We start from the raw sequence: 20,126 nt of genomic DNA, 5'->3' as shown, positions 1-20,126 counted from the left end.
ATTGCCTAACTTTGCTAAGCCTTAATTTCCTAGTATGCAAAATGCAGATAATAATATAATTACCTCAAATGGTACTTGTGAAAATTAAAAGAAACAATACATGTAAACTGCTAGGCACATATTACTTAATGAATATGAAGCTATTATTATTGTACTGTCTTAGCCAAATGCTTATCATGTAATTTGCTTTCATGTGGAACAATGCAATGTGACTTTTGAATTGTTTTTAGGACCCACTAAATAAGAGAAGGAGGTTGGGTGATACCCAGTTTCTGACCAGTAGGGCTATAAAAAAAAGACCAGGAAGCATGTAATTTGAATTTCATATGTATATATAAATATATAGACACGTGTGTTCCAGTATGCATAGATACATATATACATACATACTGGTACATATGTAGCTCTCCCCTTAAGAGTTTGGTATTTTAGGAGACTAAGATTGTTGCTGAGACTTGAGGCAATACATTTTTCTAATTAAATTGTACATGCTTCTTCCACATTTTAATATTTAAGAATTATGTCATTAATTTAGTGTTGCCAGTTATCTTGTTCCCACTGTGGGTTTCCTATACTTCCAAATCCATAGCCTCTGTAAATACCACTCATCTTTAAAACTACTTTTCCCATACAACCAGTATTTGTACAATCTGCCTGGTTAAAAATAAATAAATGAACAAAACAAAAAACATGAGGATGATGGAACACACAAGGTGCACCTGGATCACAGGAATTGGAAACAAATGTATTCTCAGTGTGAGTGGCGTGCTGCAGTTGGAGTTCACAATGTTTCACACCCTTTATCACACTGAAAATGCAACCCTCCATTTCAAAAGTGAACTAAGATTTCAAGAGTTATAGGTGATGTGTTAACATCTTTCTTTTTTTTCCTTCTTTTGTTTCCATTTCAGGAGTCTTAATAGAAAGTAGAACTATCACAATAAAACTTTAATACAGAGTTTTGCAAAAAAGGATCACAGTTTGTATGGTCTCAGCCTATATAAACATTCACCCACAATGTACTGACTTTTTCTATTTGTTCTAACACTTTAGACCAGGGTGTCACACTCATCTTCACTGGGGGCCACATCAGCCTCGCAGTTGCCTTCCCAGGGGCGAATGTAATTTTAACTCCTTAACAGTTAAGGAGTAGTTACATTTATACAGTCCTGAAATTATTTTAGCCCTTTGAAGGCAACTTCGAGGCTGACGTGGCCCCCGGTGAAGATGAGTGTGACAGCCCTGCGTTAGGCACTCGGAGTGGGGAGGGCATAATCCTTTATTAATTAACAAATGACTGATGTCGGTAGTAGCTCCAGTGGTGATTTTACTTGCTCTTCCTATGGGAGCGTTTTTTTCCTCTTATTTCATTACAATTTTTATTCCTGTTCAGCTATTAAATGGAGAGTCTTGCTGATTTAATCTCAGTGACTACTGAATCCCCCAAAATAAAGGCAGTATCTCATAAAATCAGCATGACCTGATTTTATACATGAGTGTAATGTGTCTTGATCAGAATGACAGGGACTTAAGAAAGTTGTTGAAATAAAGGAAAGCTTGTAATCTTAATCCAGACCTGTAATTTATTCATGCAATGCTAAAAGATCTTATGAGTTTTGTTAAACACATAGGAAAAAATGCTCTTCAATATGGTATGTGTTATTTTGTATCAGATCCCTTACTAACCAAATCTCCATCATATATGTTTATTAATATATTTTTTTTTTTTTCTACAGTCCCTGGATGGCTTTGTATTTGCACTAAATCAAGAAGGAAAATTTTTGTACATTTCCGAAACAGTCTCCATCTACCTAGGCCTCTCACAAGTAAGTAAAGCTATTTAGATTCTTGGCGGTGATTGTGAAGGCTCCTTGGGTCTCATGCTTTTCCTTCCTTAGTGGATATTCTGTTTAGCACGAATTACCTAAGTTATTCTTCGATGGCCCTACCTGCCTGTTCTCACAGTGTCAAATGGGAAAAGGGTATGTCAGTTTGGAATGTTCAGAATAAACTTGTGCTCAAAAACTTTAGTCCCCTTCCTCACCTGCTCCCCACACCCAAGGATCATTATTAATTTATTGAGAACAAATGAAAGTTTCTTCCCTCAGTTGTTTTGAACTTTAAAACCTCTGTGCCCGGTAGGAGAGGGACACCTGGGTAGCGCTTCCCTTGTGTCCTATTACTGGATGTTTATGGAGAACCCTGCATTATCCTGGGAGCTGACACAATGACAGGGAGTCATTTGGAGTCAAGAAATGCTGAAAGAGACCATTAAAACGTGTTTCAGGGAGGGTTCCGGCAAGGAAATATTTCACTGCCTTTGCAGATGCTTCCTAATGCTGAAAGACAATTTCATAAACTTAGATCACCTTTTATTACTTGCCATTTAATTACTCACATGTGTCTGTTAGAGGTTAAAAGGAAAGAAAAGGAGGGCAGATGGGGCAAGGAACAAAATCCTAGATGTTAGTTTTCGATATTCCCCTGGAACACAACATTTTTACTTCCGTTGGATTCCAAGACACAGCCTGTGTCTAAAGAATGCCAAAATACCCTGAAGAAAAGTTTGCAATCCAACTAATTATCCAGATGTTTTCTCCATAAAAATGCTGAATATCTGTATATTTGTGCCCATGCAGGCGATTGGCTGAGTTTGACCCTTTTCATCTGGAGGTTTGGCAAAAGGGAAGTGCAGCCTGGGTGGGAGGGATTTTGTGTGTGTGATGATCTGCCAAGTTGGATAATCTACTTCTCATTCAGTTGCCCCTTGGAGCTAAAGATGGAGATAAGATTTGTCTCCTCTTAAGTCGGATCCACCCCAGGCCCGTTGCTTCTGAAAGTTGGCACCACTCTAAGGAGGCCTTCAGTGTGGCGGGAACATTTTGGCTGTTAGTGAGTTTGCTTGGTAATAGCTAAATCAAGAAAGACATTGGGAAATAATAAAGAGAGAGTTTTGGCATTTGAGGAAGGTTGGGGGGAGGAGGGAAAACACTGCCAAATTTGATTATTTACTGTTGAGAATTCAAGGCTCTTCCTTGAAGAGCATGCAAGCTATTTGCTATGGTGTGTAGATAGTAATTCTATTTTACGTGGACTTCAGCAAACCGAATGATGGAAACTGAGCTATTGTTAACTCAATATTAGTATTCTTGCATCTCGTTGAAAGCCCTGGGTTTGTAATTGCCTTTAATAGAATTTGAGCCTTGTCTTAATCTGTTTGGGACCTAGAATTGGGAATCTCCAATTTTGAAATTGGTGTGCCGCCATGATAATGCTGTATAAAACCAGAAACGTTGCTGTTTGTTGTTCTGCAATGCGCATATTCATCTGCTTTATGCAGACTCTCCAACAAAGTTTAATCAGCCAGTGAGGAAGAAGGATGAATAATTAGTTTAAGCAGGTAAATGCTAATTAGGGAACTCCTGAAAAGCATCCATTATATACTAGCTCAAAATACATTTTATAGCCCTGGTTAGTGGTGTAATCCAAATTCTGTCAAGGCAACTGCATTTTCTGTAATTGAGATGTGTATGTTTGCTTTGCATAACAGATGGCTCTGTATGCTTAGACTGATAGCTAGGAAAATAATAATTGCATTATTCTGGCCAAAAGAATATTAGCTCTTGGGTTTTGGCCATTTCAGTCAGTCCTCCTGCCAGCACAGCATATGCACATATATGGATTGGATTTTCAAGGAAATTGATGCATCTGGAATAGTGTGGCCATCTGAAATATCATCTGTTCAAGACAAATTTGGCTTTAACCCCTGCTGGTTGCTCCTTAAAAGCAGTCTATTTCATTGCTTCTCTACTGTAACATTAAGTCATTTTTGTCATGAAATCTGAGTCAGATCATCGAGGTTTCTGCAGAATGGAGTGGGCACGTAGTCATGGCCCAGTAGCTGGTGACTCCCAGGCAGCCACTCCCTGCTCATACATGATGGGTTTTAAAGTGCATATTTTTAGTCAGCATCTGGACTTCCTCGGGGCAGACGCTACCCTGGTGTGCCCATACCCTCTGTGTGGGTGTGTTCAGTGTTGCCAGAAACAGCCAAATGTGCCAGTAGAAGCTCTAAGGAATGAAACAGAGGTTGTCCTTTGAGGCTTTATGCAGCTGAAATGATGAAGGGTACTCACCAGAAAGTGAGTTTTTGATATACCAATATCAATTTAGAGTTCAGAACTAAAGTTTAATAATAGTTCTGAGTCAACATGAAAACAATCTGTTAAGTATGGTACGCTTTTAAATGGCCAAAGAATGAGGGGGAAAAAAGGCTATGCCAAAACTTTGGGAAGGGATTTCCAACCCAGTTAACATACTAAGTCCTAATTGGGTAATTAAGGTTCCTGAGACATAACCTTTCCCAAGTTTTCTCAGTGCCCTCTGCAGTTGTGGGAATGCGGCATGCTCATGGTGACATACAGTGTAAAATATACTCAAAGTAATTGAGTAAATACTTATTCTTTTATGCATGCACCCTTAATTAAATGCAAACCAAATGCTCTACTTCTGTCCTACAACTTTGCTTCAATGGTTATTCCATAAAATTTTAGACGGTGATAAGGAATCTATAAAGTTAAAGTTCCTCCTTTCCTTTTTAAACAGTTTTGTGAAATAAAGACAACATGGAACTGTATCATCAAAGACTTACAGAGTGAAATTACTGAGGAATATTGTGAGCACAGGAGTGTGTTAGAGCACAGTTCTGTCTGCATGTGTAACTCTCAAGGCATTCCTTTCCTTCTTCAGTTTTATTTTCCTTCGACATGTAAATAAATATGGTGGCTTTAAAACGGCTTATGTTCAAGAAAGAATTAGTATTCTCTTTGGCTCATGAGAAAACTGAATAGAGAAAGTTCTACTGAGCTCTGTTGTGTGGCATGAACATAGAGACAGCCAGAGCGGATTTTCCTTCTGCACTCCACCAAGTGTAGCCACTCCTGATGGCCGCGGTGTCTGTGTGTGCCAGTACCTCTCCTTAACGTGTTTTCATGTTGTCATAACGATGGGAATGGAGGATCCATGATGATGTCTGAACCTTTCCAGCAGCCCTATTGACTTTGCCAGAGATACATATTTAACCTAACATCCGAGATGTTTCAGGTTGTAGAAATAGATACTGTTGACTTGCTTCCCTAAGTGAAAATGATTTCCAGTGACTCACCATGAGGCCTTATCTTAAAGGAAGACCCCTAAATATCGATGCTGAGTTTGGTTTACATGGAGATTAAATGATTTCTTATACCTGGTCATGGTCTTCAGAGCTGTTAAGCACAACTCTGCTCTCTAGCTGTAATAGACTAGGCAGAAGTGAAAATGAGGGGAGAAAACAGAGCAGATTTCCTAACACTGAAAATGTAGCAATGATATGTACCCAGCTTTTACAAAATCTCTTTCAACCCGTAAGAGGCTTAATCATCAAGAATCCAAAAGAGACTTTATATGATGAATAAAAAGCATTTCTAGTTTGATACAGGATTTGAAGCAGCTTAGAGAAATATTTATTTGTTGGCCTATACCCTCCACTTGCGACAAAGGAAATAGCTTACATAAACATATACAATAAAAAATAATAGCAAAATAGAACTAGAGTATAAGGAAAAAAGATGTAGGTAGGTAATCTTTTACCACAGAATAGGAAAACACAATAGAGGCTAACAAGAACAGATGTAAATGGTCTGATAAAGTTTAAAATTTAGCTGTGAGTGTCCTGTTAGCCAAAGCAGAAAGGAAAATATAGCCAACCCTCAAAATAAGGAAGAATCACTTCTTAAGGAAAGAGAAGTTTTCTGAGCCAGAAAGAGAAAAAAATCTCAAATACAATTTTGGAAAGGAATAATATGTGGATTATATGTATTGATTTGCTTCCAGTGGAGTCCACATTTAAAGCAAAGCTGTAATGACCCGTATAACAAACACATACATATTGCAAATCTCATAGGCAGGCAGAAGACTCCCCTCCCCGCTCAGCTGCTGGTGTGCCAAAGATTATTTTGAGAGTTATGTTCTGGCATCTAGGACTTAAAATAGCATTGATAGTTTGATGGTTTATGTGCTTCTAAATCAGCTTTCACTATTCCACACACAAATCCTGCATTTTCTTTTAAATACTGATGAGAAAGTTAACATTATAGTTGCCATAGACAGAGGCCATGGGTGTTAGTTAACCAGAGGATAAAAAAAAAAAACATAGCTTCTGAAAACATTTTTCTTGAAATTAAAGTGAAAGGTGATGATTCTGATGTACACCTAGGCCAGCAGAATGTTTTCAAGATAACAGAGAGTCCTCTTTAAAAACCTGTAGAGAAGAGGAAACCCTCTTGCACTGGTGTGAGGAATGCAGACTGGTGCAGCCACTGTGGAAAGCAGTATGGAGTTTCCTCAGAAAATTAAAAATGGAACCACCTTATGACCCAGCAATTTTACTTTTGGGAATATATCCAAAGAAACCGAAAACACCAATTTGAAAGAATATATGCATCCCTATGTTCATTGCACTGTTATTTACAATACCTAAGATTTGGAAGCAGCCCAAGTGCCCATCAGTAGATGAATGGATAAAAAAAAATTTGTGATACATTTACACAATGGAATACTACTTGGCTATTAAAAAAGAAGAAAATTTTACCCTTTGGAACAGCATGGATGGACCTGGAGAACATTATGCTAGGTGAAATAAGCCAGTCAGAGAAAGCCAAGTACCATATGATTTCACTCATATGTGGAATCTAATAAACAGAATAAACTAACAATCAAAACAGAAACAGACTCACAGATACAGAGAACAGACTGATAGCTGTCAGAGGAGAGGGGGATTGTGGGAATAAGGCCAGTGTAAAATGAAAAATAAAGTGGGATCTAGATCAAACTGGGAAATGTGCAGATTTTTCCCCGTTGCCATATCATTATGAATACCCTGCAGCCAGTTAAGCCCTCCCTTGAAATGCACTCCAATTGCCCCCACTGCCTCCAGGGCTCAGCTTGCCTATGAGTCACTTCCCTTCTCATTAAGTCCGCATCACTGAAGATACTTCCTTGCTGTTGTAAGCCAGCCAAAAGGTAGCTGCAGCCGAGGTTACAAATGGGCTTGTTTCAAGGCAGCTTGCTGAAAGGGAAAGGGGCAGGGTGGCTACAGATATAAGAGCTAATAGAGGTGAAGGTGAAAGGGGTAAATGGTTGTTTTAAATTTGGTCTTTTTTTTAAGCCATGAAGATAGATTTACCATAAACTCCTTTCCCATCATGTTGTTCATCTCCATATTTTACATTTCTCTGCATTTGTTATATAGAACGGCAAATAAAATTACAGCTACAGCACACAAGTACAAGGTCAAATAAATGACAGAGCTCAGTCTATTTGTGAAGCTATTCTGAAAGGGAACCATGGTGCCAAATGTGGTTTATTTGAATAATAAAGAAGAATTAGATTCCCCTGATAACTTGGCTGAGGGCCAATAAATCAGTGGAGGTTAAAGATGCTTCGCAACTGCCATGTCTTTCTTTTGCTTTTCCAAAGTGCAAACCTCAACTCTTCCTCTCTGTGTTTTTCAATGCAAATTAAGTTGAGGTTAGTATGTGGTTAATTCTTTCACTTCCGTGATTATAAAACATAGGTATATTTCTTTGGTGAGTTAAAAGAGAAAGCAGGCATTGGCTTTCCTTACAAGTTATTGCTCTTGTTTGGCATCATCACATGCTAAATAACTGGAATATAAAGACAAAAAGAACGGGTGATCTTCACACGACACAGGGTTTAGATAATGGAGCCCAGCGTCAGCCTTTCCTCCAGTTGATGTTCTAAATATATGAGACACAGGGCAACTAGACTCCTTCAGTAAAAGAGTACATGTAGCCCTCCAAATATTGCTCTGTAGCCCCACTTTTTAAAGTCTTTTAAGTAGGCATACCTTAATTTTTTAAAAAAAGAAAATGTATAATTTTCTGCTCACGTGTTTTTTTCCTCTCTGGCAAGTCTGCATTTTTCTCCTGTACTAATCATAAAAAGTTCATCACTTCTGGGCTTAACAAAGAAAAATGCCCTTTTGAATGTGGAAGCTCCGAGGGTTTAGAGACTATTGAGGAAATATAAGTATCAAAATAATTCAGAAACAGTACAAGGCACTGTGGCACATTATCAATTTACAACATTTAAATTGATAAATGCTTGGTGGTGAAGGCCTACAAGGGCACTTTGAAAAGCAAATAGCGACCTGGTGAAGAAATTGATTTCCACCCCCCCCGAAAATGACTGCATGATGCATCGTTTGACTGCATGCTGTCCGAGTGCTTGACAGAGATAATCTCAGCAATCCCACGGGTGACCTTATCGTTCTCACCAGGGCAACTTTGTCTACGTTCTGACTTTGTGCATGTCAAGGTTCCTCCCACCAGGATCCTTAGGGGAGAAAGTTCCTCTGTTCGATCCAGATATTGAACTGCCTGCTCTTCCCCCCTTTCCCTTCCACCCCACCCTTCCAAATAGGCAAACACGCCTCTTTATTTCATCTGTAATTATGAATGAGCCAGGCAGAAGAGCACCGCAGCTCCATGCTCTGTGTCTTTGTTGAAGCCCTTATTACCTCTTAGTTCTCATAGTTCCAGATGATAACCTGTATTAGCAGGAATCTTTTTATCAGGAGGAATAGAAAAATTCCAGAATGTTCTCCTAGAGTTACTTGCGAGGTTTTTTTTTTCCCCTCCCCTGCAATCTTCACACAGAAAGCTTCTGAAACTGCTTTAATCCATGTGCTTTAGTTTCTGAGACTATTGTTCCTTCCCCATCCAGTGATTCTAGGTTTTTCTCATATAACTTTAAAATTACGTAATACTGACATAAGGCCCAAATAGCAAGTCACCCTCTGCTGTCAGGCTTTGCATCCCAGGGGCAGCCTTTGTCACAGCCTCTGATGTAATTCGTGAGGCTTCGTCAGGATGACCATGTTTAGAAAACATTTTTCCTGCCAGAGAGGAATAATTGACCATTTCTTTATGCTTAAATTTTTTCTGTTGATATATATACGGATGCGTGTGCGCCTGTCTATTTATCAGTCATCTTCCCACACACAGCTTGTCATGGATAATTACAATTCTTGATTAGCCACCTCTTGAAAGCAGCAAATACCCTGCCTGGTGTGGCACCCTGAAGCTACAGTCCCCGCTGGCTTTGACACCCTCAGTTCACCATATTCAACCCCTTTTACCTCCTTCTTTCATCCACAACATTAATTCTGAGTGAACAAGACGTGCTTCCTTGCTTTTGACAAGATTTGCTGCAGTCTCATGCGACAAAAACCCAACACTCATTCCAGATTCAGAAAGTAGGATTTATAACAGCATTTTAATTTAATGTTGGATGTCGAACATATAAAGAGATCACAGTAGTACTAGAGCTGAAAATTGATGCCTTTTTTATTAGTGTCCTCTCAGAAGTGGGTGAGACGCTGTTTGTGCAATGGAGCACAGAGCAGCACAGTCAGATGAATGAGGATATGCTATCTGCAAGGAATCATATTTCAAGCCACTGTCGGCCTCTATTGATGTGCTTAGAGTTGAAAGGTTATGCTAGTAAATGCCATCCGAATTTCCAGCATTAGAAATCGGTAGAATAATCTGCTGGCTGTCACTTGATGCTCAGCCTAAATGCACTGCACGGGGATGTTTTACTTATTTTAACTCCAAATTAATTTCTGATTACTGGCGCATTTCTTTCTCTCTTCCATGCTTTCATCAGTCCCCAAGTGGGACTGATTTTTAACAGGCCTTTCAGAGTAAACCAAAATCTCTGAAAGAAAACAAAATAAATTTGTGTCATCATACATGAGCATTATATTCTTCATATTTATTTCTTGGGACATATTTCACCAGGTGCTGAGGCTAAAACATACAAAGTCTGTGTGCTGAAGGACTCTTCTAGTCAGACTGAACCACAAAACCACAAGACAATAAAAGAAAGGCTCACCAATTTCAAATATATAATTTGAAGGTCTTTCCTGTTGCTTCTTAATTTCTAGGGTTAATATGATCAAGAGAAAAAAAGAAAATGGAGTGTCTACTTTTTATGGCATCAGGAAATCTAAAGTCAGAAAAAGGATACTTTTTGAGGATCTAGCTTACTTGATTTGTGTGGATAAAGTGGTACTTTTATATTCATTTTTGAAGTAGAGCACTGAGCAAAAGTAAGATGGAGAAGAAAATTTAGTCATCATTCTAAGCCTGTAATTTATTCATTTTTAAATAATGAAATGGTGTTTTTTTGAATTAACCCATGTATTATTCATGCAGGCATTGGCAATGTAATGTCCCTGGTTTTCTGGAAAGTAATGTACATTTCTTTGCCTGACAAGCAGTATTTTCTATATGTATTAATTTAATGGCTTATTTTATTATGCAAAGTTGGAAAGTAAGATAATTTCTGTCTATAATGTGCAACATATGCAAAATAATACCTTTACACCTAAGCCAGCTAGCCTTCCTCAGTTAGCCTGGACCCTATCAGACTGGTGAGCAAGTGCAAACTGCTCATATGAAGAATAAGAAATAACTTGACCTCCTGGGAAGAAGGTCATAAAATCGTTAAATTCATGTGAAATCCAAATTTCATTTCTACACACACACACACACATTCAATCTATACTGGGTTTTAGCTCTTACATAAGATGACATGGTTTTCACGTCAGAAGTAACATGGCAATAATTTCAGTTGGAATATAATAAGGAAATTGACTTCAATTTTTGCATAAGTTCTAGAATCAGGCTGATAACCTGAAAATCGATGCTGGTTTGAGACAGCAAATGCCCTGTGGCTTTTTATCCTCCTTATTCCCTCTCTCCCCTCTGGATGACAGTCCAACGGTGCAATCTCTTTTTCCTAAGTAGTCATTTTTAAAGAGACAGATAGCCTTTGTTCCAATGATTTAGATGGACATGCCTATATACATGTATAAATATATAAATTGGTTTCTTTCTAAATTTCTTTGTGCCTACTGTACTTTTGTCTACTGATATAAGTAATTTTCAAAATGATTCACTAAAACAGCAAACCAGGTTTCCTTTGGGCATATCCTCCCCCTTCTAGCCTCCTACAATTGCAAATTTACCATATTCGATAATAAGGCAAAAACTTCCTCTGATGCGGTTAATTTTTAATGTGCTGGCAGATTAAATCTATTACTTTCAATAACTATGCAGACTTTTCGAGAGCAAGAAAATGTATGCAGAAAGAAGTTTTCCCTGGGAAGGAAAACAGTGGTTTGAAATGAATGTGTTCGGGGCAAATTAAGGCCCTTAGCAGAGGTGACAAAAGAACACCTGTGTGCTAAGTGTGGCATTTGGTGGATTTCAGAAGTATGGCAGTAACAGAACAAACATTTGCACATGAGGCAAAGAATTATAGGTGCCTGTTAGCTTTTCTTCTAGGTTTTGGTGAAGCAAGCTTTGTGCAGCCTCCTCCTTTTGGGCCTCTCTGCCACCAAAGAAGCATTATTTTAGGCCCCACAGGCAATCCCTTTTAGCAAGCTTTGCCAAGGAAACAGTAGAAAATTGCCTCTCAATCAGGAAGGAGCTAAGTCTTTAAGGAACATAGTACAGGAGATGGCTTTATGAACCTCCGAATTTTATTATCATTCTATAATCTGTCTTTCAGTTATCTGTCCCAATTTTACTTTATCAGATGCTGGTTAGCAAATCCCTAATTCTTAAGCTTGCTCCTTTTTGGAGCTTGAAAAACAGTTGCACAAAATGTACGATACTTTTCTATATATAGGGGAGATGCTATGAAACCTATATATTGTTTAAAGAATTAAATGTAAATAGTATATTCTCTCTTTCAATGTAAAATACTTCAAAACAGAGGTTCAAAGAAAGTAATCTGCTATGACCCACTAAGAAAAAAAAGTGAAACTGGTGATTGTTTTTAGGCCAGTAAAGAAAAATTGGTGATGCCTTTCATACTTCAGTGGAGTTTAATAAATTATTCTTTTTTAGGTGGGTACCTCACATATAAGATGAATGAACAACTTAATTTGTGAATAACCTACCAAATCCAGGAGTGGTGGCTTTAGCTAGGATCTGGATCTTTCCCTGTAAATGTACAGGCTTTCTTTGTTTTAAGAAATGTTAAGGCTAGCAAAATTGCAAAATGGCTAAATAAAGGTTATTTATATTATGACATGTTCCTTTAAGTGGTGAGCTCATTTCTCGCTTTTAAATATCTATGCAGAGGTCCATTATCTACTTGACAAAATCAAAAGAGGATGAAGGGAAGGGAGAGGACCAAAAATCGAAGTATTTAGAGGCATTCCATTTTAAGCTCAATCAGAAATGACAATGTAGAAATTGAAGTTCTCTTGACAGACAACCTCTTTTTAAGAGCAAGCAGGGCTCACCACCCCTAGTAAGCATGGAGAGCTCCTCGGCCTCGGTCACCAACTGTGGTGGGAATGTTCTTTGCAGCCTGGTCATCTGGCCGAGGGAAACATGGGCAGGCTGTTAGTCCAGGATCACTGCAAACTGCCGTGCAGCAGAAGTCTGGCATGCTCGTGAGGTCCTGTCTGTGTGTCTGTGTGAGTTACAGAAGTCTGCACATCCCTCAGGACAAAACATACAAATTCGAGGAGAATAAGAGGTAAGACTGGGAACCAATTCCCTGAAAGTGAGAAGAGAAAAAAAAACATAATTTTTCCAGTTCATTAATTAAAATTGACATGGCAGGGTTTTCAAAGATCAAGAAAGGACTGTGCCATTTCACTACATTTCAAAACCTTTTCACTTGAGCAGACAAGTGAATCATGCAATTACCGGGATTCATTCAGCTCTTTAGTAAAAACACAGGCCTGTAACCCTGGGTGTAACATACATGGAAATGAGAAGAGTTAAACTGAAGATGTTTCTAAAATGTCACAACTGCTCCGTGACACTGGATGATATGTTTATCCATTCATTATCACTGAGAACACCTGGGGCGGTACTCAGGAAATCAGATAGTGCCTTTTAAAATAATTATAAAAGAAGCATAGATTAGCAAGCGGAGGGGAAAATAGACAATCCTGAATCAGGATGTTACTAATTTTGATCTGTTTGGGGGCATCAGCTTCCAAGTCACAACAGTGGAATAGCTGCCTGCAACTGTCAGCAGCACTGCGGAGACAGGGTGCCAAGTGTGACTATTTCTAAAAAGCAAATGTTTTCCTGGAGGTGAGATCCAAGCATTCATTTTCTGTTTATAAAATTAAGGCACTCCCTCGGTGGTGTGTCTTTTGTCGGTTTCTGGCATGATCCTTTTGTCTTTGGAGAAGCAGAAGGAAGCGCCCTGCACCGGGATCCAGGAGACCTGGTTCTGGTCTTACCTCTGCTGCTAATCAGGCTGGCGACCTGCGAGAAGCCTGTATCTTAGTTTTTCTTAAGTGTGAAATGAAGGGGCGATTTCTCAGGCTCCTTCGTCTTTAAAAATGTGTGCTCTCTGAAATTCATTCAACGCTGGACATTTTATCATAAGCACTAGGATAGGGTGGGGGAGGGGAACCTGCAAGAAGTCGGCTATTTTATTTTTAACCTTCAAAGGAATTTAGTTGAGCAGATGCTACCCTGAACTAGTCAGAGTAGAAAAGAAATGATATGGCTTTTAAAGGGCACATCTAGCATATCTGCTGGGGTAAAGTAATTCTGGCAATGCTTCAAAGGATATAACTTTTGATGGTAAAGTAGGTAGGCTATGGAATGAAATCACATATGGCAGGCTGTCAAAGTCTCCTAGACTTTCAGTACATTTATATAAGTGCAAATGGAGGCTGCTTAGATGGAGTCCCTAGCAATTTCCTGCTAAGACTGCTTTCAGATTATCTGATATTATTTGACTAAATTATCTCCGTTGAAGCTGAGGACAACTTTTATGATCAAATATTTTGAAATTAGTTTTCCTCGTTGGCAGATTATCTGAAATATGAATTGCTCTCGTTTGAGCACTTGAAATTGAAAGGCCTTGGTAATAGCAACTGTACAAAAACAAGGGCACCGAAGTGCTGTATACCATGCTGAAGGGGATGTGTGTATAGGTCAGTGATGTCAATAACCGTAGTTCTCCCAGAGACTTCATCATTACCCTGTGGTGCTAGGCTAATGCCACGGACAGACTGACTTCCTTTTTAACAAGGATATTTCATTTTTGAGGAGACATACTGACTGTATTGACTCTACACATTTAAACATAGTCAATTCGTATTTGTTACATTTCTCAAAGCTTTCATAGGGTGACTGAGAATCTCAAAATTACGAACACATTGAAAATGTATAGAATTCTAAACAATTCTAAGGTATTATTATCCATGTGATTGACATGTGTGTTCCTGATGCCTTCTCTGTGAAGTATTCCTATTACTCTTTTCTGTTTATATTTATTGCCTCGCAATGAATGATAATTATACTTAACATTTGTTAAGCCTTTACTGTGTGCCAAGCATTGTTCTAAGCACTTTATGACCATTGAAATTTATAATCCTAACTAATGTGAGGTACAATTACTATCCCCATTTTATATAAATAAGCAAACTGAGGCTCAGAGAGGTTAAATAGCTTGCCCAAGGTCACACATTAGGAAGTGACAGTACTAGCATTTAAACCCATGCTATTTTTCTCCAAAGAACTCACTGTTAAATATTATTGCTAGCTGCCTCTGGGAAGTTTTAGGTAATTAACAGGTCGAATTATTCAAGGTTTATGGATTAAGAGAAACTGAGACTTGGAGCAATTAAGCATCCTGCTCAAAACCATAAAATAGTTATTCTCACAGTGCCAGCACATGTCAACAAACTTCTGAAAACACCGATGAAGTTGCATTAATACATCTCAAAATTCTCCTCTTCAACATTATTAGAAATATTCCAAGATTCAGTAGAGCCCAGGAACCAATAATAAGGATCTAAATGCAGGGTACCCATGACATTTGCCACACATTTAATATGCGTGCATGCATGCCAGCATTTAACCAATACTAAGTGATCTACATGTGCCAAAACTGCTACAAACTGGGGCTATTAATAACTAAGGCATTGTTCCTGCCCCTAAGGGTCCAGTGTCTTCAAGATGCTATAGAGATGGTAATCAGGCTTTAGTGACCTGTACATAGCCTGTCTGAAATAACTTAATGAACAATGGATGTTATAGAGAGATGCACTACAATTTTTTAAAATTTTATTTTAATTATTGTTCAAGTACAATTTTCTATGTTTTATTCCCATCCCAGCCCACCCACCTAGCCCTCCCCACCTCCCTCCCATTTTCACCCACCCCTAGTTTTTGTCCATGTGTCCTTTATACTGTTCCTGTAAACCCTTCCCCTTTTCCCCTGAAATTCCCTCCCCTCTCCCCTCTGAACACTGTCAGCCTGTTCTCTATTTCAGTGTCTTTGGTTATATTTTGCTTGTTTCTTTGTTTTGTTGATTAGGTTTCTGTTAAAGGTGAGATCATATGGTATTTGTCTTTCACTGCTTGGCTTTTTTAAAAGTACATGAGACAGAGAGAGAGAGACAGAGAGAGAGAGAGATGCACACTGCAAACCACGGAAACAGAGAATGTGGATGAGTGACTCTGCCAGAAGGAGTTTGCAAAGGATTTACTGAAGAAATGACGTTTAGGTCAGGCCTTGATGGGCATTTTCCATGTGGAAAAGAGGAAGGTGGTATTCCAGGCAGAGGCAGGCGTATGTGCAAAGTCATTTCTGATGGAAAGACATGAGTCTGGAAAGTCAGGATGGGGCCAAGTTGGAAAGGGTGTCAGGAGAAGCTGAGGACATTGGCCTTTCGGTTTTAGATCCTCGGAAGCCATAAAATGTTTTCAAGGGAAAAAAAGACATATGAGAGTTGTGCTTCAAAAAGAAATCTGGTAAAAAGAACAGAAGATATATGACATCTTCCAATTAAAGCACCAGTAAATAGTACAGGGAAGAGATTAAAAAAAAATAAAAGAATTACAATAGGACTCACAAGTAGAAATAAAGAGAAGGAGATGAATTTGAGAGGGCTTTTTCAGGTAATAGCAGTGCCTGGGTGTCTGATTAACTGTGCTGAAAAGCAGGAAGAAGTGCAGTTTGAAAATTTAGTTCTGATTTAGACATGTGGCATTGGAGAAGCTTGTGGGAATCTGTTGAATAAACAGGCTTCAGAGCTCACAGAGGGGCTGGGTTCAAAGGCACAGGTGGGGAAGTGGTTAGCATACTGATAGTACCTGGAGGCAAGGGAGGTAGGTGAGATTACTAAGGATAATTTGCATTTCCAGAAGGCAGGCTGCTGAGAAGGCAGCTTGGAGAAGATCCCAGTGTACTGACAGGCAGAGGGAGAGAAACCGAATGTGAAACGAAACCCGAAGGTTCAGTAAGTGACCTGGACAGTCACTTCCTTAAGAAGAGCTACGGAAGTTGTCATTACGAAAAATCAAAGAAAAGGAGATTGTTTTCAGAAAGGGTGTGGTCAAGTGTCCAAAAGTTTAATATTCTGAGGCTAGAAAAGAGCCATTGCATCCACCAGTTGAAGATTGTCAGCGATTGAAATATCAGTAACACTAGTAACAGATGAAGCTGAAATGCAAGTGGGTCCTTGAGCAAGAGGTACAAACCCATTCAGTGGGTTTTGGTCCCTTTTTTGAGCAGTTTAGGGGCAAAGGAGGTAAAAATGGTAAAGGAAAGGTGAAGAGTAGTTTGAGGGGGACATAGGTTGATGGATCTCATCTTTAAGATTAGATGATTTTAACATTAGATTGAGAAGCTGGGCATGTAGGAAAAGATATATTAAAGGTTTAAGACAGAAATAACTTCTGGACCCAGGTCTCAAAAGGATAAATTTATTTAACAGTGTGAAAAGCATGAACTTGGGAAATAAATAGGAATATCTCTTGCTCTTCTGCTGGAAAGAAGTTGGGGGACGAAGTTTGGAGGTGGAAGCAAGGGAAAGAGAGAGATCAGTTTTGAAGGAATTCATGGTGTCTCTACCAGGTGAAGCCAGAAGAAAACTATGTAGTTACTTTTGCTCCACTGATCTGCCAGCCTTGTTCCCTCCAAACAGGGGTGCAGCCCACAGATAGGCAACGTAGCAATGATGCCTGAGGGATGATCAGAGCAAGAAAGACCACTCACAGGCCCAGGACAGGATAATCCCCTTTTCTGCCAAACCTGATGGAGATACTGTCTTCCAGACAAAATCCCTAGGATATCTGGCCTTGGTGAGGTGGGGTGGGGTGGGGTGGGTAACAGATTCAACTGTGAACCAAAGCCTGGTGCAATTAACTAGTACCATCCAGTGTAGCTTGTTAGCCACCAGAATGCAGTCTGATGCCTCTGACCTTTTTTTTTTTAATTTTAAGCTTTATTGTGTTTTTTTCCATTACCATTTAGTGCCCTTATACCCCTCTCCCCATCAGCAATCACCACAGTGTTGTCCATGTCCGAGAGTGATCTTCAAACTATTAACTGGTGGTTAAATCCACTAAGAATGTCTAAATCCAAGATTCAGGGATTGTACTCATTGTTTCCCCTATGAACATCTGATAATTTATATAGGACAGAAAAGATGTAGAGAAAGTACTATCTGTAATATTTTTAACTTTAAAATCCCATCTTTGCTTCTTTTTCTGCTCCCTGTAAATCACATATAAGCAGCCCAAGTTTCTCTTTGACTTTGTAGGTTTTCCAGTGGCCCTTAGTTCTCTCTGAATGCTGAGGCTCCCGCATTCTTTTTCTGTTCCTCTGTCTCCATGCAGTGAGCACACCATTGCTAAAAAGAATATTCCTGTGGAGGTACAATGTCTGAAAACATTACTGTCCTTCAGTGGCACTTGGTAAGGGAAGTGACATATTTGTTTTATTATTTGAAATTTATTTTATGGTAAAAATCAAAAACCCTTGGGGCTTTTAAACTCTGTTTCTAATTGTCCTTTTTCATTGTCACTGATTATGAAATATTAGAAAACTTCAACAATGATAACTAGACTTAGAGCTGTTGGAGTGATGATTTGGTTCATGTAAAGTAGGTGACATAGAAAATACAAATCGAAGATTTGAGAATGGATCTCAATACTGTTTTTTATTTTTTCAGAGAGTGGAAAGAAGGAAATGAGGAGAGTGAGGAGAAACAGAGAGGGAAAGCTAAGCAGGAATAAATTGTTCTTTTTAGCCCCCCCACTCCCCTTGTAGCCCACCTCAACCCTTGAGTTGCTGAGTAAAAACCTGTAGCAAACTGGCGTTTCACAAATATTTAAATGGAATGTGTAAAGTAAGCCGTGATATGTGCGTGCTTGCAGAAGTGGGCCCATTCAAGAAGCAAATGCCATCGCGTCTGTTCCCCGCCGAGGCTCCAACGTGTGGGACGGTCGTCAGAGCCGGGCTCCCTTCGCATTCGGCACCACGACGCACAGAGTGTGTAGTGCCGTGTGCATTTGTAGAGCTGATTGTTTTATTGTATCTGAGTGTAAATTTTTCACCCCTTTCAGTTCCACCACCGTTCTCAGAGAATGGGGGCTTTGTGCTGATACGCTGTTTCCTAGCTCTGGGCACGGCCTACCCCTACTGCTGACCGTAATTTACTTTTTGGTGTCTGTCGCCTTGAGCTTGCCTTCTGACTAGCTTGTTGAGTGATGTGCTAATCCATTATATTTTTCAGACAAGTGTATCGACCAGTATAAACAGACTGGAGGGCACAAACCTAAATGAAAGCTATACTTCCCTGAATCATTTAAAAAGCTCCTGCTCGGTGGCAGTGCAGAATAACTTGGCACTGTTCATTAAGTAAAAGAGAGGGCGATCTCAATAAATAAAACAAAAAATTGAAATACTCTTGCCTGCGGGGGCTTTGCCCAGGTTTCAAATGCTCACCCTTATTCACCTCCGTTTTTTTTTTAACACGATGATCAGAAAGGGCCACTTTGAAATGCCCTCTTCTAATACAAATCTACAGCGAGACACCACACTTGGCATCTCCTGCCACCGGCAAGGAACTCTTACCTGATCTCCGGGTGTCTTCCACTTGAAGTCACATGCACTATTGTACCATGTTTATACAAATAAAGAACAGAAAGCAGGCACTCAGAGTAATGCAGCAAAAAAAAAAAAAGCCTAAAAGCACCCCCTTCTGAGTCTTTGAGTCTTTCCCTTTGTGGGAGATGTAGGAATGGATAAATGGGCTGGGGGGAAATAAGTTTCAAATTAATCTTCCTTTTTTAAAAAAAAAAAAGTGTGAGATGAACCACAGCTCTTCAAAGCCACGAGGTAAATATTTACTTGTTGCGATGAGAAAAGATACAGCAGCGGTTGAAACTTTTGCTGGAACATTCAGACTTAGCCTGGCACCAAGCAGCATTGTAGAAACAGTGTTCCTCAACTACGATCACAGCACAACCAAGGGGAAGCAACCCCCTGAGGACAAATGGGGGCTCAGTTGTTTTTTTTTTCTGGCACATATGATGCCGTTACTTTTTCACAATTCTTGTATTGGAAATGACTCCCATCTCTTCAGACCACCAGTGTAAAAGAAGGAAGCTGATTTTTCCCAGCTCTGGCTCTGGTTCCTGAGATTTGTGAGGCAGAGTGTGTATGTTTCACATTTGTTTTATCCTTCGTAGCCAGATGCAGACCACCATAGATAGACCCCTGAGTCTGCAGAAAGATGGGGAGGTTTCAGAACACATTCCTTTACTTTTCATTGGGTGGCCACAGAAATCTTCAAGGCTAAGTATGAGGATTTTATGCCCAGTTGATAGGTTCAGGAACTAAAATTACAAGTAGTGGATGGCCATGGTCACAGAGGCAGTGAGTGGTAAACCAGTCCTCTGCCTCCTGGCTCTGCCTCTCAGATCCAGCTCCCTTCTCATCAGAGGTCCGCAGCCAAAGCTGAGACTTTATTCTCCTGCTGGGGTAGGGAAGGGCTAACTTGACAGTGACATGATACCCTCTCTCCTGTACGCTAATGTAGTGAATGCTGCCTTTCTACCAACCATCCAGGCCCCAAATAGCTTTATCCTTTTACAGGTAAGGAAATTAAAACATTGTTGAACAAAAATGTTTGTGGAGAGATCCTGAGCCATAGTCCTTAGGACAGCTCGCAATTCCAAGCCTGCACTTGTAGAGACCTGTCCAAGTACAATAGGCAA

The 20,126-nt window shown here is 39.5% G+C and overlaps 1 protein-coding gene across 5 annotated transcripts in view; it reads left to right on the top strand.

Annotated features, from left to right (window-relative positions):
- NPAS3 (neuronal PAS domain protein 3) overlaps positions 1 to 20,126 on the top strand; it is an 854,510-nt gene that overhangs the window by 613,440 nt on the left and 220,944 nt on the right. For all 5 annotated transcript variants that reach the window (XM_028506629.2, XM_036029409.1, XM_036029402.1 and 2 more), the window contains one exon: positions 1,737 to 1,826. In XM_028506629.2, coding sequence (XP_028362430.1) covers positions 1,737 to 1,826 — 90 coding nt within the window. The remainder of the gene's footprint in view (positions 1 to 1,736; positions 1,827 to 20,126) is intronic.

The sequence above is a fragment of the Phyllostomus discolor genome, chromosome 1, assembly GCF_004126475.2.
Source record: "Phyllostomus discolor isolate MPI-MPIP mPhyDis1 chromosome 1, mPhyDis1.pri.v3, whole genome shotgun sequence".
NCBI lineage: Eukaryota > Metazoa > Chordata > Mammalia > Chiroptera > Phyllostomidae > Phyllostomus > Phyllostomus discolor.
The sequence above is the reverse complement of the archived record's forward strand: the minus strand, read 5'-3'. Positions and strand labels throughout refer to the sequence as shown.